The sequence below is a fragment of the Protopterus annectens genome, chromosome 9.part0, assembly GCF_019279795.1.
Source record: "Protopterus annectens isolate FY-2018-M chromosome 9.part0, PAN1.0, whole genome shotgun sequence".
NCBI lineage: Eukaryota > Metazoa > Chordata > Ceratodontiformes > Protopteridae > Protopterus > Protopterus annectens.
In genome coordinates this window covers 642,473,123-642,500,321 of record NC_056743.1, presented here as the reverse complement: position 1 = coordinate 642,500,321, position 27,199 = coordinate 642,473,123, and the positions used below count along the sequence as shown (strand labels likewise).

General features: G+C 45.0%; 1 protein-coding gene across 1 annotated transcript in view; it reads right to left on the bottom strand.

Annotated features, from left to right (window-relative positions):
• The window catches only part of CFB (complement factor B), a 2,501,566-nt gene that overhangs the window by 2,047,422 nt on the left and 426,945 nt on the right, over nt 1-27,199 (bottom strand). The window contains exon 7 of the mRNA XM_044082138.1: nt 16,397-16,495. Coding sequence (XP_043938073.1) covers nt 16,397-16,495 — 99 coding nt within the window. The remainder of the gene's footprint in view (nt 1-16,396; nt 16,496-27,199) is intronic.

Below are 27,199 nucleotides of genomic sequence, written 5' to 3'. Positions count from 1 at the left end.
CATGTGGTAATAACATACACTAAGGGATCTGCAGGAGGGGATGGGCCCGTGCCAAAGGCCTCCAGGAATACTGACTCATCTGTAGAGAGTTTTGGGGCTGATCACCCTCCCCTCTGGTGGAGGATCTCTATGATGTCTCCAAAGGAGACATCCTCGGGAGGTGACCTGGGGGAACCCTCACCTTCATCTAAGTCAGTATCTTCTGTGAGGGAGTCGGGGGAGTCCATGTGCCTCCTTTTACATGAGTGCTTACAGGGACCCTCTTCAGTGGGACTCTCTGAAGAGGGCTTGTGAGTCACGGGGGGGTTCCACGATGGGATCCACCTGGGGGTCCTCTAGCACGGGCTGTCCCTGGGATGAGCTGAAGAAAGTTGTGACCAAATCCAGGGGAGCCTGGGCAGAGTCCAAGGAAATAGTCTGGGGTCTCGATCCTTGGGAAAGAACTCTCTCCACCACATCGAACGTCGATGGAGAGCGCACCTCCTTAGGAGGAAGATCTCCCTGGCTCCACCGTGAGGATTGGGGCCGTGGCCGAGGTAGCCGAGGTTCCAAAGGAACAGCTCGAATCAGACAATGTTGGAGCTGAAGACACCACCGTTCCCTCGAATCCGACTCCCCATTCTCAGCCCGAATTGCTCGGATCCAAACAGGTCTTATCCGAGGAACTCAAGATAATCGCCGGCATCGAGGTTGGAGGAACCGTCGGCGCCGAACCCCCAGCTCCTCGGATCCTCGGATCCATAATCCCCAAAACTGCAGGTCGGATAGGAGAAGGAGAAATTGGATGGAAGAAGGGCATTGAGGTCCCCTGTCTGGCTGGGGAGGGGCCTGTCAAGATTCCCATTTGGATTTGGGTCCAAATGAACATCCTCAACATCCTGTTCATATCTAGCTCTGACAGACTCAGAGTCGAGCGCGAGGAGGCAACTGACTCAGATCTGGCTGGTCAGTGCGATGACCTCGATGAAGGCCTCGGGTCAGAGGGCTCCATCGGCTACGGGGAGAACCTCGGGGAGTGGAGCTGAGGAGAGGTAGTCCTAGTCACTTTGGAAGGCGGGCTAGGGAAGGGCTCCCACTCTGGAGACCGCTTGCGGTGCCAATCCCCTCTCTTGTTCTTGTCTTTCTTCTCTTTTCCTTTATTCCCCACTTCAATAGGCTTAGTGGGAGGTTGAGTCCCAGCCTGAGGGGGGTGTTGATCAGCTACAGGAAGAGCTGAGGTCGAGGTCGCCATGTCTAAGGCAGAAACTGGTAGAAGGCCCTTAGCTACCAGCTTTGCCTTCCTTTCTTTTAGGGCCCTAGGGTTGAACCCCCCACACACACTACATGGCAAAGAAAGATGGAGAATACCCAGACAAATAACAAACAGAGTGTGGCCATCAGCCGGTGAAAGCTTGTAGCCACACTCTGTGCATTTTTTAAAAGAAGGTTTTGGCTGCTCAGTCATAGTAAAAACCCACTCAGCCAAAACGTAAGCCAAAACTACCACACACAAACTAAGGTCGGGTAGGCCTACTACACTACCTTACTAACTTTAACATTTTTTTTTTACATAAAAAATACGACTAGCAGCAAAAGGGAGGAAAGGGTTAAGTAACAAACACACACACGCACTAAAAATAAAAGAAAAAAATATCACTTACTATACCCAACTTGGCGCTAAAGAGATCACGATACTTATGCATGAAGCGGCAAACGAGATCTGAGGGAAGGTAGGAGATGTGAGGGATTGTGGGTAAGGGGAGGAGCTTGGCGCAGATGCTTGGAAAAAGTTGCCGGCTCTGATCCAATATGGATCCGAATACCCACAGGTTGCAGGTAAATGAAGTTAACTACTTCAGATTCTTAGTTTTGAGGCAGCTTTTCCATTGGTTTTTACCAACGGGTTCTGCACAGTGGGAATCCCCATGTGCCTCCCAAGAAGCTGGAAGATCAGTACCAAAAGCACCTGGTACTGTTATTCAACTTAGGGGAACTGCTTGTAAATAAAGAGCTAAAGCTAACATTGTGGCAACAGTGACAGCCTACCTTTTCCTATATAATTAGCAAACCTCGAATGATCTAACGTGTAGTGGAAATTGTACACATTCAAATCACACTGCAGTGCAGGATTTTTTTATGTGTGGCCACCCTTCCAGCCTTTCAAGCATGGGAAAAATGATAGGTGACAGAGTAGTTTCACCATAGGTGGAGTCATGCAAAAGAATCCTGTGCAGCAAGGTTGAGAATACTTATATTCCTTTCTCATCCTGTTTTAATTTCTAGAATTTCTTTCTGTCCTTCATTAACTCTTTCTCTCTTACTATCTTGTTCTGTACTATAATTGGTTATGTTTCACAAAACATTCTGCTTTCTCAAAAGTTTTTTCTCATTTACAGGGAAAAAGTGATGCCAGATGAGGTGATGTACAGCCAAAAGTGTTACAAAAATGGAGCAGCAGAAAATCAGATACGTTTCATTTCCTTTTTAAGTTCACATTTTGTCTGCTGCATGTTTTTTTGTGGTCCTTTTGATTATGACAACCATTTTGATAAAGCAGTCTTCCAGTCATACAGTTACTTTCCTCAGACTTTTGACTTGGTGCTCACTCTGCAACCAGTTATTAGAGAATGGCCCATTTTTTCTGCACCTCCTGCAACAGACAGCACAAGTGCTTTAAGATTTCTTCATGTTTTTCTCTCCAAATCTTCATCTTTCTTTTTTTTTAGCACTGCTATTCTACACATTTGAGAAAGAGGCAGCAGTGTTAGTGGTTAAGCGGTATGCACACTCGCATCTGATGCTAAAAGAAAAGCAGGCAAGGGTTTTAAATCCACACACAAGGCACTTCTCTTCATCATAGCCGGCCTTAGGCATAGGCCAACTAGGCAGCCATCTAGGGTGCCGCTGTAGCAGGGGCGCTTTTCCAGTATTTATTTGGTGTAGGTAGACCAGGATGGGGGCACCTGGGTGGTGTGGGGGGGTGCCATGGAGCCCTTTTGCCTAGGGCACCAGCTGACCTAAGGCCGCTGCTGCTCTTCATATCCCACTACTGACACTGTAGTGCAGCATAAGGGCAGGATTGCTGCACTGCTACAGTGCTATCCCAAATGCAAGATGCTGAAACCAATGTGACCTCTGCATCTACTAGTAATAATACATGTAAAATTCTTCAGTCATAAAATGAATTATACTTCCTCAGTAATCAAATGAATTAAGTAAAAAAAAAATCCAAATCCAAAAAATACATTTTACCAGCCTTCAGTAACTTTAAAAATTCATCTTTGTACACATGCATTAATAAATCATTGTATTATCTTTACATAATAGTTTATTCATTTATTGCATACTGTCTTTTAAGAATATCAAACAAGTTATACAAATCAAATGAAAGACTGCAAAAATCTTAGCAGCTGAGATGTGTATTATTATTTCATTAAGGTCACAGGTTGCAATCGTTTCTGTTACAGACTTTACAAACTATTTCAGGAGATCCAAGATTTTTGAAGCCAGGCTCAGTGAATGACAATTTTTCAAATCAATTTTTATTCACGACCCATACCTCTCAACCTGCAGACACCAAAAAACAGAAGCCCTTGAAAAATAGGAACATTCAGCTAAAACATCTGTTCATCTGATTAGCTTAAATTTGAATATCAAGTAGCACATAATGCTTCCTGCTTCCAGTAGGAATGTGGGATGCTACTCAGAAACACACTTAAAAACAGAGTGTGACAAAAATTACTAAAAAAATACAAGCACATTATCAAAAAGACAATGTAAAATCTGTAGACTTTAATGAACTGTACACAAAATTCTACCACATAACGTCATTCATTTTTGCTTCAGAAAAAGGGAGAAGTAAGATGTCTGTCCTCTTTCTTTAAATTATTGCTGCCATTAGTATGTTGGTCATGTAGTGTGGTTTTCTGTATGCTAGACAGCTTCAAAATTCACATGTGATGAGGGGAATTTAGAAAATTGTGTGAAGGGGTAGATCAAGCTTGAAAATATGGACATACTCCACAAATGGGGACATATTAAATCATGCCTGAAAACAGGAACATTCCACCAAAATAGGGACAGTTGAGAGGTCTGTTAAGACCATTCCATACAATCTCTTAAGCTGCAGTGACCAGAGTGCTTGCTATATTTAAATGGGAGGTGCAGGACATTTAGATACTCTCAGAAAATTCTTTCTAGCTTTTGAGTTTTGCTAGTTAGTGTAGGAAAAAATGCCATATCAGATGACTTGTTCTCAACTAAATAGTCTTCACACTAAAAATACGATCTGATGTTCCCCTTTTCAGTCTTTCTCACTAAAGTATGTTGAACAAACATATGGGATTTAAAAGATGCAATTCGTGTGGGCATAAAATCCCTAATTCAGATGCCCACAAGAAGTGCATCTACTGTTTGGGGCCAGAACACCTCAATGTTCCTTGTGAGATATGCTCCTCTTTCAACCCACAAGCCCTCTCGGATTGGCGCAACAAGCTAATTTTAAAATGACATTTTCCAGCTTCTTCGCCTTCTTCCTCTGGGACTCAAACTGCCTCCAATCGTCAAGGCTCCAAGGAATCAAAAAGACCAGCCCTCTCAGCATCATTGAGGGCGTCATCAGAGCTGTATGAGAAGCGCCAGAAACTTTCAGATCCGAACAAGGCTATTCCTCGATCGAATCCACAGGTCTCTTCGGATCCAACGGTGGTCATTATGTTATAAAAAGACAAGCTTAACCAGACAACGTGGAGTAAACAAACAGCTTCGGGTAATCCACAAAACACAGCAAGTGTTATGAAAACACTTGTTTAACGTGTAAAACAAACCTCGGACACACCATAAACTTTTAAATGCACTTCCAACACACTGTTAGCTTTACAAAGTTTTTCGTTTGAGTAAAATACCAAACTTCTTCAGAAACAAGTCCTACCTGTTCCTTGCTGATTTAAAACTTTACCTGTTACATCACATGACTACTTCAAATTAATTAATTCCTTCGTAAAGGGTCTTTCCTATTATAAAGACTCTTTACAGTTTATGCCATTCAAGTGGTATACGGTCAAGTTAATTCTGTGAAATGTGTGAATATATAAAATGTATAAAGTGCATAAAGTAAATACAATTAATAAAAAACTTTTAAATACAAATAATTCAACTATCACCTTGAACTTAAAATTATGGTAGGGGTGTTCCTCACAATGCCTTGCTAGTGCATTTTCCAGTCTCTTCTTATTGATTGCATAAGTGTGTTCATAAATTCGGTCTCGTAGTCTATGGTCAGTTTTAACCACATAGCAAGGCATTGTGAGGAACACCCCTACCATAATTTTAAGTTCAAGGTGATCACACAAGTAACACCACAAGTAAATAGTAACATTCCCAGGGGTGGCTGTATTAAGTTACTATTAGAAAAACAAGAGTTAATCTGGCAGCTGAGATTAGACTCTTGCAGTCCACCAGGTTTAAATGAAATACACTTTATAACATGTATCTTAAACCTTAGAAGCCTTTTAAGGTGATTTAAATGAACTAAATATAAGGAACTCGGAGTATAAAGTTATCGTTTTATTATATGTATAATCACATATCCCTTGAATATATTCAGCATTAAAGAGATTTCTATCTCTATAGTTATAGCTAATATTTTTAACATTGTTATACAGTTATTAAAGGATTTTTAACTATACAAGTTACAAATAACATTTTTGTCTGTTTTTATACACGGTTATCTTCAATGTACCTTGGTGGTACCCATTCTTTACCAGTCTCTGCATATTCCCATCAAACTCTCTCCAATTTGCAAATTCATTAGTGGACTCAGTCAGATAACCTATTTCTGGGCAGGCCATTCTCCCTTCCTCCCCCAATTACCACAGTGACCACTGATGCTTCCCAACTAAGGTGGGAGGGCATTTCATGGGAAAGAAGGTCCAGGGTACGTGGTTCCCCTCAGAGACCAGGTTGCATATCAATGTCCTTCTAATGTTGCAAGCCTTTCAGGACATTCTCCCTCAGGGGACTATTGCAATCCATACAAACAACATGTCAGTAGAGTGTGACATCAACAAACATGGAAAAATCCATTCATACCCACTATGCAGAGAGGCTAGGAGGCTCTGGGAATGGGCAATCTCATCAGGCCATGTTCTAGTTGCAATACACATACCGGGGAAAACCAACGCACTGGCAGACAGACTCAGCAGATCCATTCTGATTCCTCACAAGTGGTCTCTCAATCAAACATTAGTGAACATGATTTTCTGCCACTGGGGCCAGCCTTGCTGTGACCTGTTTGCCTCTCCCCTCAGCAACAAGTGCAGCAAGTACTTCACTCTGATCCCCACTCCGGGAAGTCACTGAGGGATGCTCTGAATCATGTCTGGCTCCCGGGTCTCCTTTATGCTTACCCTTCTCTCCCATTGATCCCAAAGTTTCTACAGAAAGTAAGCAGGTTGAAGAGATCAGTCATCCTCATTGCCCCCTTCTGGCCTCGACAGGTATGGTTCCCCTTTCTGTGGTCTCACCTCAAATATCTTACATGGATACTGGAGCCCTCTCAGGATCTCTTATGTCACCCGTTAGACTGCCAGCATCCCGATTCCATGCCTTCAAACTGACCACATTATTTTTCCACTTCCAGTGATAATAAGATGATGCAGGCTTGCTTCTCCAATCCCTGACATTATTTTGGCTTCCCAGAAATCTTCCACTAAGAAGGTTTATAAAAGCAAGTGGAAAAGATTCTCAATATGGGCTTCTAAAGAGAACATTGACCCCTTTTCAGTACCTTTTCCAACCATACTCTTTTTAAAGAAGGAGCTAGTTTTTCTACTATTAAGCTGCAGCTAGCTGCCACATCTAATTTTAATACTGGAAATTAATCCTTCTCTCTATCAGATTCCAGGTTACGTAAAGTCTTTATGAAAGGAATCTTTCTCCTTTGATTCCCCACAAAAGATGCTTTGCCCCCTTGGGACCTCATGGTGACACTCTAGGGGTTGACTCAAAGACCATTTGAGTCAGCACACAATTGTGACATGAAGTTTTTTTCTTGGAAAACTATCTTTTTCGTAGCTATTACTTCTGCGAAGAGTTTCTGAACTCCAGGCCTTATCTGATAGGTCACCTTACATTGCTTTTTCATAAAGATAGGGTATCTCTACTGACAAACCCTTCTTCCATGCTTAAAGTGGCCACGGAAGCTAGCATTAACCAATTAATTCAGATGCCAGTCCTTTTTCCTAACTTTACTAATAACAATGAATATATGCTGCATCTTCTTGAAGTTCATAGACAGCTATGTTTTTATCTTCACAGAACAAAAAAGTACAGGAAGTCTGATCAACTGTTTGTATCTTCCTCACCTAACCACTTGGGTCAAGCAGTTTCCAAAATTACTTTGGCCAAATGGATTACTAACTGTATTTCTCTGATTTATGCCCAGAAAGATTTGGAATTGCCTCAACCCGCTAGAGCTCACTCCACCATGTCTATGGCTACCTCATCTGCTTTCTCCTCTAGAATTCTGATTGATGATATTTGTGCTGCACCACTTGGTCAAAGGCCAACACCTTTGTGACACATTACAAATTGGACATTGTCTCCAGAAGCAGGGCTTCCTTTGGTTTGACAGTGCTCCAGCATATCCTTCCTTGAGGGCCTCCCAGGAGTTACGTAGCTGGGGACTCTGATCCATCAGTAAGGAAGAATGAAAAGAACAACATCAGATTTAAAAGTTATGTACTTACCATAACTTGGCATCTGTGTTGTCCATTTTCGTTCTTCCTCACCTTCATTCCCAGCTATCCCCCAACCTTGTCACTTCTAGAAAGATCTTTGGATGATCTTGGAATCATCAGGTACTAGGTTTGAGCCTTAGCCTTTCTTGTGTCTGTCCTGCCTCTATAACTCTGTGGGCGGTAGGGCAGCAAACTCGATCTACGGAGTTGGGGATGTTGTGTTGCATTATGGGAAGAGGGAGGAGCTTGAGACTTGGATCCAAGTCTTGGAAATGCGGCCAAATCAGATCCGAGGATTAGACCCATGACCCATGAGTGACGAAGAATGAAAATGGACAACACAGATGCAAAGTTATGGTAAGTACATAAAAAGAAGTTATGTACTCACCATAACGTTCCATCTGAGTAGGTAAACTTCAATTGTCAGCAACCTGTTGGTTTCGGATCTGATACGGATCCAAGCCGGCAGCATACCAAGCAAAAAGATTTGTGCTCCAAGCTCCTCCCCCTACCCATACTGCACTGCAGCCTCCTTCCAATCCTCAGATCGAGTTTGCCACTAAACACATGATACCAACAAACTAACCTGAGACCCCTAAACTAAGGACAAACCTCCAGCTCGTGAACTCCGGACATGGAGTTCAGCAAAAATAATGCCAAGGTAAGGGGGAAGGAGGGAGGGGCGGTTGCTGACAAATGAAGTTTACCTACTCAGATGGAACGTTATGGTGAGTACATAACTTCTTTATCTGAACTTCATTTGATCAGCAGCCTGTGAGACAGAGTCCCCAGCTACCCGAAATCTTGGGAGGTCCTTAGGAAAGGATATTCCGGAGCACTGCAGAGCCAAAGGAAGCCCTTCCTCTAGACACCAAATCCAGTTTATAATGATTAATAAAGGTGTGAGAAGATGCCCAGGTAGCCGCTGAGCAAATGTCATCCAGGGAAACTCTGGACCAGAATACTGCAGATGTCGCCATAGAACGTGTAGAATGGGCATGAACTCCTACTGGTTCTGGTAAACCAAGCTCTCTGTATGCTTGTAGGATACAAAGGGAAATCCACCTAACAAGAGTCACCTTTGAAACTGGTTTCCCTAGAAAAGGCTTAGCAAAGGAAACAAAAAGTTGATCAGATTTACGAAAGGCCGCCATCCTATGTAAACAAAAATGTAACTGCCTGTGAACATCCAGCAAATGAAGTTTGTATTCCCATTTGTTCTAAAAATTAGGGAAAAAGACAGGCAAATTAATAGATTGATTAATGTTTGTCTCAGAAACAACTTTAGGAAGAAAGGATGGATTAGTCCTGAGAGACACCCTGTCCTTATGAAACACAAGATATGGGGGTTTCATACAAAGAGCTTGAAGCTCCAACACTCTCCTTGCTGAAGTTATAGCTACCAAAAAAGCCGTCTTCCATGACAAAAAATTTTAAGTCAACTGATGCCGAGGGCTCGAAAGGAGGCGCAACTAAGGCCTGAAGAACCACAGTCAGATCCCACAGGGGGGATGGATTCTTAATAGGAGGTCACAGAAGTGCCTTTCAAAAAGGTCTTACAAATTCTGGCAGCAGCGAGAGAGCCTAAATTGTCCCCTACATGGAAATGAGAAATAGCAGCCAGCTGGACCTTCACTGTGGAAGAGCTGGCTCCTTGCTGGAAGATATGAGGCAAGAAGTCTAATACCGCTGGGATCGAAGCAGTAAAAGGATCTAGATTTCTCTGTGAAGCCCAAATGGAGAAGCATCTCCATTTGCTAGAGTAAATTTTCCTGGTAGAGGATTTATGTGTTGCAACCAAGGTAGATTTGACAGGAGAAGAGATAGCGGGAGTCCTAGCAACTAGCGGAACTGGAGCAGCCAAGGTGTGAGCTTCAAGCTGTCCAGATGTGGAGGAAGCATTCTCGAGAGATGGCGAATGAGATCCGGAATAGGATCCAAGATCCAAGGTGGAGCTATGAGATGAGACCGTAGGCAGGGGAACCAGACTTGACGAGGTCAGAATGGGGCAATGAGGATCAATCTGCTCCCCAACCGGCAAGCTTTCTGTAAGAACTTTATCATGAGCAGAAGTGGGGGATAACTTTATCATGAGCAGAAGTGGGGGATATGCATAAAGAAGACCAGGTGATCAAGCATGAGCAAGAGCGTCTCTGGGGCTTTCTCTTGTCAGGGGGATTAGAGAGAAGAACTCGCAGCACTTCGCGTTGGAAGGCGATGCGAAGAGATTGCAGCAAGGCTGACCCCACTTGAGGAAGATCTGTTCCGCTACACAAGGGTTCAGAGACCACTCGTAGGGAGAAAGGATAGTTCTGCTCAATTTGTCTGCCAAGATGTTGGACCGACCTGGAATGTGCGTTGCTATCAGAAAGCAGTTGGTGGAGATCGCCCATTCCCAGACTCTCATGGCTTCTCAACAAAGGGGATAAGACTTGGTTCCCCCTGTTTGTTGATATACCAGACCACTGACATATTGTCTGACTGGATCACAATAGTTCCCAGAGGTAGATAAGCATGAAGGGCCTGCAACGCTAAAAGGACCGCTCTCATCTCTAGAACATTTATATGTAGAACGGTCTCATTTTGAGTCCACGTGCCTTGAACAGTCCTAGCCGAACAATGCCCCCCCCACCCTAGGCGGGAGGCGTCCGTGATCAACGTGGCTTGGGGTTGGGGTGCAAGAAAGGGATGTCCCTCCTGCAAATTCCAAGACTTGGGGTTGGGGCGCAAGAAAGGGACGTCCCCTCCTGCAAATTCCAAGACTGGAGCCACCACGTGAGAGAATTTCTGCGCACACTGCTCAGAGGGATCGGAAAATCTAGAGGTTGATGAAGAATCGACCACTGAAATTGCAACGTCCACTGTAAAATTCTCATATGCAAACAAGCACAAGGGATCAGGTTGATAGCTACTGCCATGGACCCTAAGGCTCTCAGGACTAATTCTGCAGAGGGTGCACAGAACTGCAGAAGCACTAACACATGAAGAGTCAGACTGTGCTGTCTGTCTGGGGTTAAGAATGCCCTGGCCTGACGAGAATCTATTCTCGCCCCTATGAAGTCTAACACTTGAACAGGTTGAAGGGAAGACGTCCTCAGATTTATGGTAATCCCTAGCCGAGGTGATATCCAGAGAAAGAAATCTCTGGCTAGTAAGAGTAGATGCCTGGTGGGGGCAATCAGGAGCCAGTCATCCAGGTACAGGAAGACCTGAATGCCCTGAAGTCTCAGGTGGGCCGCTACAACTGCCATGACCTTGGTGAACACCCTGGGGGCTGTGGTGAGACCGAAGGGTAGGACCTGAATTGATAATGACTGGTCCCTAGCTGAAAGCGGAGGAACCTTCTGGATCGCCTGTCCATCAGAATATGGTAGTATGAATCCTTGAGGTCTATCGGGCACAATCATTCTTCCTCCTGCAGGAAGGGCAGGATGGATTGAAGCGTGACCATCCGAAACTTTTCCTCGGCAACGAACAGGTTAATTGTTGACAGGTCGAGGATCGGCCTTAGGTCCCCTGCCTTTTTTGTCACCAAAAAGAACCCGGAATAGATGCCTGATCTGGACTGGTCTGGGGGTACCTGCTGGATGGCTCTTTTTTCTAGTAGCTTTTGTATTTCCAAGGCCGCAGCCTCCCTCTAAGCAGGTGGGACATCCGGGAAGCGCCTTGTGTAAGGGGGCTTGCTTATGAAGGGAATAGAATAGCCTCTGGATATTATTCAAAGCATCCAGCGATCTGTCGTGATGGACTCCCATTGGGCTAGGTGCATCAAAAAACGCCCCCCGACTGCCTCCAGAGAGGAGCAGTCGGGTAACCCCTCAGGGTTGCTGTGCAGGTCGCTCTGAAAAAGGTTCACGTGATCCAAAGTTCTTCGGCACCCCTCTGCCTCTGGGCCGGCATTCACCTTGTCCCCCTCTGCCTCTCGGGGAGAAGGAGTCCTGAGCATTCCGGGACTGCTGAGTTTTCCAGAACCACAGCTTCTTTTGCCCTTGCTGGTTCCTGGAAAAGGACCTTTGAAGGTTAGGGAAGTGGGTCCCAACGGCTGACAGCGTCTTCCCATCTTTCTGGACAAGCATATCGCGGACAGTCTTCCCGAACAGGGTGGAACCATCAAAGGGTGCGATAGTGAAGGACACCTTGAAGGGTTCCAAGAAGTCGCAAAGATGGAGCCAGGCATGACGCCTTAAGGCGATGCCAGACCCGCTAGCCCTAGCGGCTCCCTCGGTGGCATGAGATAATAAACACATGGACATATTGGACACAGACTTGAGAGTGGCCTTACAAGCCGAGAAGGTCCGTTTATCCTCGGCCGACATGGACTCCGGGGGAGACTCAGCGACTCTTTCACACGGTCCCGCTGTAGTCAAATTACGTGGGCCAAGTAATTCAGTGCCCTTATAGCAAAGTTGGCTGAAGCAAAGGTCCACTTTCCAAGACAGTCCATAGCCCTGGACTCCTTGTCTGGGGGGGTGGACGGAGGAACTTTCTTGGGCGAGTTCCTTTTTTGTGGCAGCTGCCACCACCATGGCATCAACCGGGGAACCTTTGTTCCAAGAAGCTCTATCTGCCGGTGGACTCAATATTTCATCAGGCCTTTTGGGTATAGGCTCCACAGTGTCCAGTTCCCTCCAAGCTCTGGTGGTGATAAGGTCCACCAGAGGGTCGGCCGTGGGGGAACACCAAAGAGGTAGATGGGCCTGTGTCGAACTCCTCCAGGAATACCGACGTGTCAGAGGAAGGCTTTTAGGCAGACCACCCCCCCCCCGGCGAAGGATTTCCATAATGTCTCCAAAGGAGACGTCTTCGGGGGGTGATTTGGGGGAACCTTCCCCTTCCTCCAAGTCAGTATCCTCAGTGAGGGACTCGGGGGAGTCCAAGTGCCTCCTTTTACATTGGGGTTTGTGAGGGACCTCCTCAGGTGGAATCTCCGGGGAGGGCTCGCAAATGGTTTTGTGTTCCTCCAAGGGAACTGTCTGGGGCGCAATAGACACAGGCTGTCCCTGGGGGGACTGGATGACAGAAGACAAACCCAGTTGCGAGGGAGCAGGGTGGACCCCAAGGACAAAGTGAGGGGTCTCGATCCTTCAGAGAGAACCCTCTCCATGACGTCAAATGCCGAGGGAGACCCGGCCTCCCTGAAACTGGTAGCCGAGACCCTCGGGTCCAACGAAGGGATCAGAGCCGAAGTTGGAACGGCCGGACCCGAAGGGACAGTATGCCCCAACCATAATGTCCCCAAAGGAGATGTCTTCGGGGGGTGATTTGGGGGAACCTTCCCCTTCCTCCAAGTCAGTATCCTCAGTGAGGGACTCGGGGGAGTCCAAGTGCCTCCTTTTACATTGGGGTTTGTGAGGGACCTCCTCAGGTGGAATCTCCGGGGAGGGCTCGCAAATGGTTTCGTGTTCCTCCAAGGGAACTGTCTGGGGCGCAATAGACACAGGCTGTCCCTGGGGGGACTGGATGACAGAAGACAAACCCAGTTGCGAGGGAGCAGGGATGGACCCCAAGGACAAAGTGAGGGGTCTCGATCCTTCAGAGAGAACCCTCTCCATGACGTCAAATGCCGAGGGAGACCCGGCCTCCCTGAAACTGGTAGCCGAGACCCTTGGGTCCAACGAAGGGATCGGAGCCGAAGTTAGAACGGCCGGACCCGAAGGGACAGTATGCCCCAACCACAATGGAGCCGATGACAGACTCATCCCCTCAGATCCAACTCTCGGCTCCGAGAGCTCAGAATTGAAAGCAGATCTGACAGACTCGAGAGCATGGCCGGCGTCAAGGCCGAAGGCACCATTGGCTCCGACCCCCTGACTCCTGGGCTCCTTGGATCCATACACTCCGATATCCAATGGTGGATCGGAGAAGGAGCTATCGGGGCGAAAAACGGAACCAAACTCCCCACCCCAGGAGGGGGGGGAGCCAGCAATACCCCCATCTGCAGTTGAGTTTGTAGAAACCTTCGCATCATCCGATCCATGTCTGCTTCAGAGATGCTCCAAGTCGATCTGGAGGACGTCACCGACGCCGGCTGGGAGAGTCAATGCAAAGATGACCTCGAGGGTGGTCTAGCCTTCTCCTCCAGCTCATGAGAAAAATGTGGTGAATGGAGCCGAGGGGAGGATGGCCTGGTAACTTTTACCGGAGACAAGATTACCTTAGTGGGAGGGGCCTTTGGATCCAACTCGGCCTGTCGCTTGCGGCCCCTCTCTCTATCTTTATCCTTATCCTTGTCCAAATGTCTCTCTGTCTCTCTGTGTTTTTCTTTGACTTTCTTGGCCTCTCTCTCTCCCTGTGGTAAGGTGGGAGAGCGAGTCCTGTACAGGGGAGAAGGGCCAGAAGGCTGAACAACCACAGCCGTGGCTGGTGAGGAAGCAGCAGAAGAGGCAGAAGTTGATTCTGCGAGTAGAAGACCCCGCCAGAATTAATTTATTCCTGCAATCCCGCAGGGCTCGGGGGTTGAAGGCCACACAGATCTTGCAGCCGGAAGACAAGTGGGCCACCCCCAAGCAAACTGCAAACAGAGTGTGACCATCGGCTGGAGATAGCTTATGGCCACACTCTGTGCACTTAGAGAAAGTCACTTTCTGACATCTTAGTGAACACACACACACACACACACACACACACACACACACACACACACACACTCGACGGGCAGAAGGGGGCCCTACACTAAGCAAAATTTTTCAGCTTTCAAGAAAGGAAAAAACAAAAATTATTGTGGATAACTAATAATTACCTCAAAATTATCAAAAGGGCACAAACAGACCAAAGTTTTTGAGAAAAAAAACCCTGACACTTGCCTGGAGCTCAAGAATCCCGTGCTGGCGAAGCCGCGGCAAACGAGATCTGAGGATTGGAAGGAGGGTTGCAGTGCAGTATGGGTAGGGGGAGGAGCTTGGAGCTCAGATCTTTTTGCTTGGTATGCTGCCGGCTTGGATCCGTATTGGATCCGAAACCCACAGGTTGATGATCAAATGAAGTTAACAACTTCAGATCTTCTAATTTCAATAGTTGTAGTCCATCCTATTTAAAATGCCTGCTATATTTGGTTTCAAAACCACATGTCACTCCTGCTTTTATATACCTTGAGGTGTTAACAAGGAAGGTGAGGGGGAGGGAGCTTTATCACTGCACTAATTCAGCTCCACTCTCTCACAATTACCTAACCTGAACCCTTGTATTATACAATTATATGGAGTATGAAGGTCCATTTGCATTTTTTTCAATTTTAGAATTTTAGTTAGAAGTACAACCATTGATCTCCCAGCTCAAACAAAATAAAGGTATGGTGTCTAATTGATACTGTCCCCTATATACGTAGTGGGAGTGTTTTCTTTTCCTGTTTTTTGTTTGTCAAAGTGTGGCCTAACTTTGTGTTCTGCCATTAAGGTTATACTATTATCTGTCAGACACAGCTGCACATTAAGTTGAATGATACACTGCACAGAGATAGCACAAATGAAAAAGCATATAAACCAGCTTGCAGAAGTATGGAACAAATCACTGACACAACAGTGAACAAAGGTTAATTCAGAGTGATCTAGAGTCTTGTTTACATTTCCACCCCTGTCAGATAGACCCAGAATGACTGATTTTCACTGACAACATTAACAACCAGATTGTAAAACCTCTGAAGGGCCTCCATCATAATGTAGTATTTCTTAACACCTACCTTTTAGGTCTGCCGTAGCATGATGACATACTGGGTGGCAGAGTATACCTAGGAACCACCAGATGCTGTGCCTGAATCTCCATACTTTATGTGGTCAACTTCACTACTTGCAGGTAATGAGATATAGGAACGTCATATGATGACAAACCAACTACATATGAATGGCTTTCTGTGAAGTGGCCCAAGATCAATGAATAGCCCAAGGTGGTCATCTGACTGTCCGTGACCTCACAATGCTGTCTGGGTGCTGGACATACTAGTGCATTTATGACAGTGAAAATTTGATTATGTGTGCAGTACTGAGGTTGTGACAAAACAGGTGGAAATCTGTGGTGCTATGCACATATAGTGCAGTCCATTTTCTTTGAAAAGCAACATTCACAGTCACTGCTTGTGTAGGAAGTGGGCTTCTTCCAGTAAAACATTCCATGCGCACAGCCATCAATAAACAACATTACTACATGCAGAAGGACTTTCCCTATGTAATGCCTGCAGTTACACTGCTGACAGAATGGAAGGCTCTTCTCTACACTAGAAAGTCCCACTTGGTTGGCATAATGGTTATGGTGTTTACCTTGCAAACTTAATGAGCAATGTTTAATTCTCAAAGGGGATAATAGGGTAGGCTTAAAATTGCCTACATGGGCAGTCAGCCTAGTATGAACTTACAGCACCACTGAATTATTAATATGTAGTGGCATGTTTCTCCTATGTATACTTATCAAGTTTCCTGATGCAGCACAGATGGTGGGGATATCAAAATCAAGCATAGGCCTTCATGATTCCTTATCAACTTGTGAGGCTTGAGGAATTACAAAGGCATTTTACAGAATAATAAGTGGTTTAACTGCTTGGGAGTAATATGCTTCCTCAAGTATAAAAGCGTTCTAGATCTGACTGTATAGTATTTACTGTGTTTTTAACCCTGTGTAAGTGTGTGATTATCTTATTCAGTCACAGATATCATGGAGTGAAAGGTAAAGAACTCATAAAAAATACTTACAGTCTCTTGTCTTGTTAAGGTCTGATGCATCTGCCACAGCAGACAAAGATGCAGAAAAACTGGCAGCTACTTCTTCTGGAGTGTCAAAAGTGTAAGGTGCTAAAAATAATAGGGACAATAAGAAAACATGTCAAAATCAGAGATAAAGGAACAGTAAAAAAAAAAAAAAAACTTATGTACTAATAGCAATGGAGCCATGATGTCTGCTTCCATCCTCCTAAATGACTGGATACTTTGGATTCAAAGGGATCCAACTTCAGCAATACTAAGACTTTGGATCCAAGGTTCAGACTCCTTCCCTTACCAATAATCCCTCCTTGTACTAAGTTAGCTCAGATAAAGTTTTCTCACTTCCTGTAACAAAAAATATTACATCCCCCCCAGCATATTTGGAAGAAAACCTGGAAAACTCTTGAAATACAATACATGACAAGGACATCAGTAAGTCAGTGCAGTCACTTCAGAAACAAAGGGGTTTGACAACTCGAAAGGGAATGGAGGGAAGTTGAGGGGAACAGAAGCAGACAATATGGATCTATCATTATGGTAAGTATATAACTTTCGTACATGATGTTGTCTCTTCTGTCCATCCTTAATGAATGAGACAGAGTCCCCAGTTACTATAGATCTTGGGAGGACTCAAGGAAGTATATTCTGGAGGACAGCTGAAGCAACAGTTTCTCCGGACCTAGATTGCTAGTCCAGTTTGTAATGAGATATGAAGTTATAACATCAGACAAAGTAGCTACTGCACAAATGCCATCAATTGACACCACTGAGAAAAATACAGTTGAGGTAACTACTGACCTATAAGAATAAGTCTTATGAGTGCCAACCAAGAATAATTCAGTCTCTTTATATAAACATACAGAATGCCCTCAGGCAGTGTGAAAGAGTTACTTGGGATCTTCCTTTACAAAATTTTATTGGGGAGAAGCATCCAAACAACTGTTCGTTCTTTCTCATGTTCTTAGTGCAATGCAAATAAAATCTGAGTTGTTGATGCATGTCAAGATGTAGCATGTTCTCTCTCTCATTAGAAAAATGGGGGAAAAAATAGGAAGACTGATGGATTGGTTCAATGATGATTCTGTGGCAACTTTAGGGAGAAAGAAGGGATGTGTTCTCAGTGTTACCCTGTCCTTGTGGAAAACCAAATAAGGGGGCTTACAAGAAAGACAGCAAAGTTCAGAAACTCTTCATGCAGAAGTAACTGCACAAAAAAACAATGTTTTCCAGCAAAGATATTTCAACTCAGCTGTGCCTGCAGGTTCAAACGGAGGTCTCATCACAGCCTGAAGAAGGAAAGTATTGTCCCATGTAGGGACAGAGTCCCTGACAGGAGGCCAGGAAAGGAAGTTGCCCTTTAAGAAGGGCTTGGACAACTACAGAGAAGCAACTGGTGATTAATTTTCTCTGACACAAAAACTGGAAATGGTAGTCTTAATAGAAGAGTTTCTTGTTCCATCATGAAAAAGGCTAGACAGAAAATCCAAAACAGTTGAAAGGGAAGCAGAAAAGGGACCTATATTCCTACTGGGATCCCAAATCAAAAATATTCCATTTGCACTTGTAAACTTTTCTGATCGAGGGTCTTTGGGTGGAGGTCAAAATGTGTACTACCTGAAATAAAATCCTGGAGTGTTTGACCATCATAGGAACTGGAAAAACCATGCAATTAACTTGAGGGCTTCGATGTCTGGATGAGGCATTCCGGAAGAGTAAGAGAGAATATGTGAAACTGAGTCCAATACCCATGGAGGGTGAATCAGATAAGACCAGACGCAGGGTAAATCGTACCTGTCAAGCCCAAAAGGGGGCAATGAGGATCATCATAGCGTTGTTCAACACTGCTTTCTGCAAAAACTTTGGTAAATGAGGAGTGGAAGGAAAAGCATAAAGGAGACCAGGGGGCCAAGTGTGGAGATGAGCATCCCTCAGGGTCTCTCCCTCTTGGGAAATGAGGGCAAAGTAATTGCTGCATTTGGTGTTGGAGGGGGTGGCAAGTAGGTCACAGCAACATCATCCCCAATGGTTGAAAATCTGTTACACCACTAAAGGATTGAGGGACCACTCATGATGTAGAAGAATAGATTTGCTCAACTTGTCTGCCAATACGCTGGACTTCCCTGAGATATGCATTGCTGTTAGAAAGTGGTGAGAAGACATTACCTACTGCCACACTGTCATGGCCTCTCGACACAACAGATAAGAATGCGTTCCCCCCAGTGGCAGCTGATGACTTCAAATAAAAGGGGGGCTGCAGGAGACAGCCGAATGGATGGGGACAATGGGAAGGGGTGTGGCCAACTAGAAGGGGGGGGGCTATGCTCAAAACCACAAAAACTGGGACTTTAATTAAACACGCTGCCTGGGTGCCAAACCATCATTATGAGAGTCCAGTCAAGACAAAATGAAGTGTAGAAGACAAATATATATTTCAATGCATTGGCTACATGACAGCTTACTTAATATCTAGATGGAAACAAAAAGGTTGTGAGGCATGAGAAAATAAATTACTTTTTAAATACACTACTGGAATGCCAGTCAAAATCAAGTATAAAAAACAAGCAGCACTAAACTCAAACCACTCAACTTCTCCTTGCATTGCAGCTCTAATTAGAATTTATATTCAGCTTTATAAAAGTAACATGCAGCCAACAACATGCATTTTCTGAATAATACAAAGCATAAATCAACAGTATAAAAATATGACAGAAAACCAGAACATTCTGCAAAATCAAGGACAGATGAAAAACCATTGGACTTGTGTCTACCTTGGATGGGGGGATACTCTGCACACTTACACTGCATAACTGCTCCTTGCCTTGCTTGGACACATCCAAAGTCATTGAAACGTCTCTGGCTGACAGTGATGGCCCTGACACATTTGTCATACTCTCAACCTCAGAGCAAGAAATCTGGACAAAGCCATAAATAAAAGTGGGACAAAGGCCCAATAAGGGCAATTTTTAAATATTGCTCTTACAAACTTAGAAAGTTAATAATATAGTAGGTATTGCATTAATATGAATTTTCTGAAAGGTATGAAATCTGAAACTCAAATGTCTGTCATTATTTTCCAACTTCAGTCTTTAATTATTTGCCACTAATTTGCCAGAAAAAACACAATTTTATGAAAAACGGACCAAAAATGTGATGGGAAAATCTGTACACACAGACACGCACACACACACACACACACACACACACACACACACACACACACACACACACACACACACACACACACATAAGATAACTTGTCCAAGGACCCTTTTCAGCTACTTCTCAGGTGCAAGATACAAATCACAAATGTGAACCAGATATTAATACATTTGCAGATACAATGCCAAGATCATGATAGAGGGATAAAGACTTGATCCAGGTGAACAGGGATTAAATAGCAACCTGGACACAGGGTACTAGAACAGTGAGCAAGGAAGGCCTGGTGTGAGTGGTTGATGCTAGCTTGCCTGTCCTGAAGGAAGGGAGGGAGGCATGCTAGTATGATGCATTTCTGACACCTTCTGGTAAAAGAGGAACAGGGCATGCAGTGGGAAGGGCCAAGGATGAACAGTGTAAACAAAAGTCATGCACATACAGTAGCACAGTGTGCACTTTGGCACAAGAGGTCATGTGCATTAGCGTGAGAGCACGGTGAGCTGGTGATTATGAACCAACGAATGAAGGATTAGTCTACAAATATACAAGACAGGCCAACCATGAATGGCTCAATTATGGTCCCACACCCGGATAAAGATGAGAACATTGGGAGCTATTCTTCTTCAGAAAAAGGATACACTATTCATGGGGTGATGAGAGTTAAAGTGGAGTGCTAGAGTCGAGCCTATGCATGCAGGGGAAACAAACAGGTCAATGGAGCATCTAGGGCTTTGATGGCGAGGAAAAAAACATTAACATCTTGAAGGCTTTATTCTGTAGTCCTAGGTTTGAATCCCTCCATCTCCTTATGACTATTCTCTGAATCTGAGCAAGTCACTTAACCAGATAATGCACATTGTAAAGAAAATTCAGTCTTGTTGGGATTAAGTTTTGCCAGATAAGCAAACTAAAAATAAAGTATAAATATAAATATACAATATACCTTTAATATAGTAATCTAAATTTTTAAGTGCTTCATCATAACACATTTGTCCATAGAACAGAATGATAAAGCATTAACAGATCAATAAATAATACTATATACTGAGTAGGTGTAGTCTCAGTAACAGCAGCAGCAGCAGTTGATTCCAAAAAGGCTCTCTACACAGTAAAAAAGTAACATTTGAAAGTGTGTGAAATAGCAATTAAATCTGTGAAGCTACATACACCAAACATAAGAAACCAAAACAGTACATGGCATAAAATGGAAGCAATGCATACCTTGACTCAGTGCTGTTCATGTCTATAAATGCTTTATGTAATTTGTATATTAACTAATGACTATAAACATATTATATATGTACTTTTTACACTTGCCATTAGAACATGCATTATTGTCATCCATAATAACACTATATAGGCTATCTGTTCCCATAGCACAGCTTGTTTTTTTCCCATAATACATCATGTTTTTTTCCACGACGAGTCTTATTTCATGTTTATTGAAGTTCAGTGTTTTGAAAATTCTATCAATATTTAAGAAAAATAAATGCTTTAATTACACTTCAGTAAATCTTTGAAGTATCCCACATTAGACATCGAGTCACACACTTTATACACACATTTAAATTTATTTCTCAAGGATATGTTGTTCTTGTACTAAAACAGTTGATGGAAGCCTAGAGCTGTTTGAAGACAAATTGCCTTTATATTCTATAAATTCAAAATGAATTATCCTTGCGCAAATGCCATAGGTAAAGTACATCATATCTGTGTGGGTGATAAAACTCAGAAACTTAGCATAGATGCCTGTGCTTCAATCACTCTGAATAACAGATGTAGCGGGTATTTGTTATGAGTAAGCTTTTTCTATGGTCCGAAGGATAAACATTTGCATCTTGCATTGCATTGTAAAACCAGCAGTTGTACAGATCATGGGTGTGGAACGTTAATTCTGCAAGGCTGATGTGTTATTTTGCCTCTCAAGAATACATATATTGTGTCTGTCTATGTTAGAGTTTAGACATGTAGCACTTTTCATAAGTTCTTATCACACTTAAAGTAGCTAGGACCAAAATCTGAAGTATGCAGAGTAAAGTAGTAGTTATTATTCTTACCGACAGTTTCCAGTCAGCTCTCAGTGCTTCAAGCCACTGTCCAATGATCCCAGGCTATCTCTATCGCAGTTACGAACTCCGTGAACGCCAGCGTAAATAAAACCAAACTACAGTGGTGCTATTGACTGTTTCTTGCTTTTTCCCAGCACGCAAAGCATGGGAAGAGAGCAAGAACCAGTCAATAGCCATCCACCCACCCACGTCACGTACATGACTGCAGACATGATGGTCAGATCCCCTTCCACTTTAGTTTGCGGTTTACCGCACAGAGTTCTGAGCATCATGCTGATGCAGTCTTCTCTTCATAATCTGGACTGTTTTTACAGCAGTCCAGATTTATCGAAACTAATTTAAAAAAAAAAAAATACGGAACTCGATAAGCATGCGCAGTTTGAGTTGAGACTTTGCTAGTCAGTCGGACTCACTTAGAGCTCTGCTGCTGCAAAAGTAATTTTATTTTTAATTATGATTTATGAAATGTTCTTTTCTTTTCTTCACACAGCTGGAAGGGCTGCAGTCCTGCAGCCCGACAACAAGCCACCACTGGTTCCCCCTTGTTTGTTGATCTACAAACCATCAACAGTCCTGTAAAGCCTGCAATGCTAGGAGAAATGCCCTCATCTTCAGGGCAGTGAGGTGAAGGCTGTCTTTTCTGGGAGACCACATGCTTGAACTTATCTATCAAAAGAAATGCCTCCCACACCCAGGTTGGGAAGCAGCCATGGTCACTGTGGCCTTGGATGAAAGAAGAACTTTTAGTTATGTACTCACCATAACTTCAGATGTTTGGGATCCATCTCGCCTACATTCTGAATGGTGGGTTCGGAGCCGATCCTCGGCTCCGACTCGGCACGCTTATGCCAAAGAGCGAAGTCTCTTATTGGCTGAGCTTACTATATCCCAGGATGCACCACTACCAGTCCCCCAGATCAAGTTTGTCCGCATACATGCACACACGCATGCCCTGCTTATATAACATTGACAGATGATACAAGATAAAAACAGTAGAACTCAAACCGTTCAATCTCTTCTGATCTCCAAGGCAGGGGGAAGGAGGGTGGGGAATGTAGGCGAGATGGATCCCAAACATCTGAAGTTATGGTGAGTACATAACTAAAAGATGTTATGTGATCCTATCTCGCCTACATTCTGAATGATGGGACAGCGTCCCTAGCACCTAAATCCTGGGTGGCTCACTGGAAAACACTCCTGAGTACCGTGGAACCAAATGATGCTCGCCCTTTAGATGCCACATCAAATTTATAGTGGGAAATGAAAGTGTGCGGGTTGGACCAAGTAGCCGCAGCACAAATCTCAGAAAATAGCGAGCTTGGAATGGAATGCAATAGAGGTAGCCATAGCTCTAGTAGAATGAGCTTTGACGGATGTTGTAAGTTGCTTATTTGAAGAAGAATAAGCCTGAGTTATGCAATCTCTAATCCATTTGGCAATAGTAGCTTTAGTGATGGTTTTACCCAATTTATTATCTGAAAAGGACACAAACAATTGATCTGTTTTCCGAATTTGTTGAGCCCTGTCTAGATAGAAGGGCAATTGCCTGTGAACATCCAATGTATGCAAGGTGTATTCCGCTTTATTTGAAAATTTTGGAAAGAAAACTGGTAGCTCTAGAGATTGTTGGAGACAGAGATTGGAACAAACTTTTGGAACAAAAGATGGATTAGGCCTGAGTGATACTCTATCCTTGTGAAAAATCAAGTAGGTGGTTTGATAGATAGGGCTTGAAGTTCTGAAACTCTTCTTGCAGAGGTAATAGCAATTAAGAAGGCAGTTTTCCAAGACAGATATTTCAACTCACATGTAGCAGCCGGTTCAAAAGGGGAAGATGTTAAGGCAGTACCAAATCAAGAAGGATGAAATACTGGGGGTCTTAAAAGCACAGCACCTTTCATGAAAGTTTTACATAATCTGCTGCTCATCAAAGGTGGGTCTATGGAATCGTGAAATTTGGAGATAGCTGCTAGTTGGACTTTAATAGTAGAGACTGAAGATCCTTGATTAAACAAGGATGTTAAAAATTTCAAGACCTCTGGTATCGGGGCTGTAATAGGGTCTAAGCCTCTGAGTTGAGCCCAGACAGCAAACCTCTTCCACTTACTGTGATATAATTTCTTAGTGGTGGGTTTGTGGGCTGAAGATAAAATGTGAATAACCTCCGGGTCCAAGGAGTGATTTCTGACTATCGTCGGAAGTGGAGGAACCAAGCTGTTAATTTCAAAGTGTGAAGGGACTGGTGCTGTTGTCCCGACTGATGAACCAGAAGGTCCGGGATTAGATCCAAGAACCAAGGATCGTCCAGGGTATACTTCTGTAGGTAAGGGAACCATACTTGACGAGGCCAGTACGGAGCAATTAGAATCATTGTGGACCCCAATTGGGAAGCTTTCTGGATGACTTTGGGGAGGAGTGGAATCGGAGGGAAAGCATAAAGCAGTCCTGTTGGCCAAGGTTGGACTAGAGCGTCCGTAGCTGTCTCCCCTTGATGTGGGGTCAAGGAAAAGAACCTTTTGCACTTCGTGTTTCGTGGTGTTGCAAATAGGAATCCCCCACCTTCTGAAAATCTGGGCTGCTACTGTTTCGTTCAGAGACCACTCGTGAGGAAAAAGAATAGTCCTGCTCAGTCTGTCTGCTAATACATTGGATTTGCCTGGAATGTGGGTCGCTACCAGGAAGCGCTTGGTAGCCACTGCCCATTCCCACACCCTCATGGCCTCTCTGCAAAGGGGGTAAGATCTGGTCCCTCCTTGTTTGTTTAGATACCAGACCACCGACATGTTGTCTGTGTGAATGGCGATAATGCCTTGAGGGAGAAAGTTGTGGAGGGCTTGTAGGGACAGAAGTACAGCCCTCATTTCCAACACATTGATATGGAGAACTGTTTCGTTTGGAAGCCAAGAACCCTGAACTGACCTGCCCAGACAATGCCCCCTACCCGTCTGGGAGGCATCCGTGTCAAGGTGGCCATCGGAGGGTATAACAAAGGTCTTCCCTGATTCAGATTGGATGGCAGAAGCCACCAGCGGAGGTCCCGTTTGCACGTTTCTGTTATCAGTATGTGATGATTGAGGGGGAGATCCTGAAAAGACCATTGTGTCGATAATAGCCACTGGAGAATCCTCATGTGCAATCTTGCCAGCGGAACTAGGAGAACCGTGGCAGACATTGAACCTAAAAGTTGCAGGACCATCCTGGCTGGGGCTTTGGATCTTAGAAGCAGGGCTCGGACTTGATCTTGTAATGTTTGTATCCTTTCGGTAGGAAGGAAGATTCGCATTAATTTTGAGTCTATCTCTGCTCCTATGAATCTTATGCGCTGAGAAGGCAGCAAGACAGACTTTGACCAGTTGAATGTAATTCCCAGGGAAGCACCCAGGGAGATGGTGGCTTGTAGGTTCTCTAGTAGTAGATGCCTGGTGGTGGCAGTCAGGAGCCAGTCGTCCAGATAGGGAAACACTTGGAATCCGAGACTCCTCAGGTGAGCAGTCACTACTGCCAAACACTTGGTGAACACCCTGGGGGCTGTGGTGAGACCAAAGGGCAGAGCACAAAATTGGAAATGACTGTCTCCCAGGCTGAAGCGCAGATACCTCCTGGATGCCTGATGTATCGGTATGTGATAATAGGCGTCCTTGAGATCTATGGAGCACATCCAAACATCTTTCTCCAGTAATGGGAGAATGGATTGTAAAGTGACCATTCGGAATTTGGACTTCATGACGGACTGGTTCAGTTTGCTGAGATCCAAAATGGGTCTCAGGTCCCCTGTCTTTTTTGGCACTAAAAAGAACCTTGAGTAATTTCCAGATCCGATCTGGTCTGCGGGGACCGGTTGGATGACTCCTTTTTCTAGCAGCTTTGAAGCTTCTGCGGCTGCAATTTCCCTTTGACTGGGTGGTGGGTCCAGGATTTTTTTGGACGGAGGGGGTGGACGTGTGAAGGGAATGGCATAACCTCCGGCAATAATCCGAAGCACCCATCTGTCCTGAGTAATAGACTCCCAGGCTTTTAGGTGCTTGGCAAAACGGCACCCGACTGGCTCCGGAGCAGCACAGCCGGGCAATCCCTCATGGAGTGTGGGAGGCTGAAGAGCCACGAAAGGACTCGGTCTCCAGTATTGCGGGGCCTCTGCCGCCTCTGGGACGGCGTCTCCCAGAAAAATTTCCCCTCCTCTGCCTCTGGAAGGGAATCTTCCTGCTGTTGAGGAAAGAACTTCTGTGATTTATGAACCACATCTTCCCTCCTCTTTAGCCTTGGGATAAGGCCGAAGGGAGTGGAAAATCGTGCTCCTACGGCAGATAAACTCTTTCCCTCCTGCTCACCATGGGTAAGAGTGTCTTTTACCTTGGGTCCAAACAAAGAGGACCCATCAAAGGGAGCGTCGGCAAAGGAAGACTTGAAGGCCTCCGCGAAGTGACACAAACGGAGCCAGGCTTGTCTTCGTAGAGCCACGCCTGTGCCTGCCGCTCTGCCCGCCCCTTCGACTGCATATGAAATGAGTCGCATGGACGAGTTAGAAATCGAGTTAAGGGTAGCCAGCTGAGAGCTAACCGACTGGGCTAGCTGCTCAGGTAGGTTACCCGAGAGGGAATCTGACAGCTCCTTGATCAGATCCCTCTGTAGTCTGGTGAAATGTGCCAAATAATTCAGGGACCTCAGAGTGAAGGCCGTTGAACTAAGGGTGCGCTTCCCGTACCGGTCCATGCTCCTAGACTCCTTATTAGGAGGATGGACGTTTGAAGCCTCTGCCACGTCCTGCTGTGTAGCAGATGCCACCACCATGGCATCTACAGCCACGCCGAACTCCTTCTCGGGTGGGGCAGACAAAAATTTGTTAGGGTGAGAAGGCACTGGTTCCACAGTATCTGGATGCTCCCATGCCCTCCGACAAACCAAATCTAGGAGCTCGTCAAGGCGGAGACACCCAGGAGGCGGAGGGCTTAGCAAGGCCTTGAGGAACACCGACTCATCAGCGGAGGGGGTTTGGAATTCCAGCCTCGTTGCTTGAGGATCTCTAGAATGTCTGCAAATGAGACATCATCCGAGGACGACTTTGGGGACCCCTCCGCATCATCAAGATCAGTGTCCGATGTAAGAGACTCATCGCGGGAGTCTACGTGCTTCCTCTTGCACGATCTCTTCCTTGGGGCTCCTCCGAAGACAACTCCGAAGACCCTCAGGAGGAGGGAACCCCCAGGGGTAACCTCAGGCCCGGGCTCCGCTGTCTAGAGACAGGGAACTGCCAAAGACCCAGTCTCCATGCCCAGGAAGGTGCCGGTAAAGCTGTAGAGATGGCCAAAGAGATTTGGCCAAGGCACTCCTCATAGCTCTGAAGGCCGGACCCCAGAATCCTGGGAGGGTCCAGGAGCCATGATAGCAGACGGCAGTCCCAACCGAGAGGGAGGCTTGGAACCGACTGCATTGGTCAACGTCACCCCGGCCCGGCCGAAGAAGTCCGTGCTAAACAAGGCGGGGTTAGAGTAAGCCGACCCTAGAATCTCTACTGGCTCCGTCAGCACCTGCTCAAGCGGTCGGAGGAGGAATGGCAATGGAATGGGCTGTC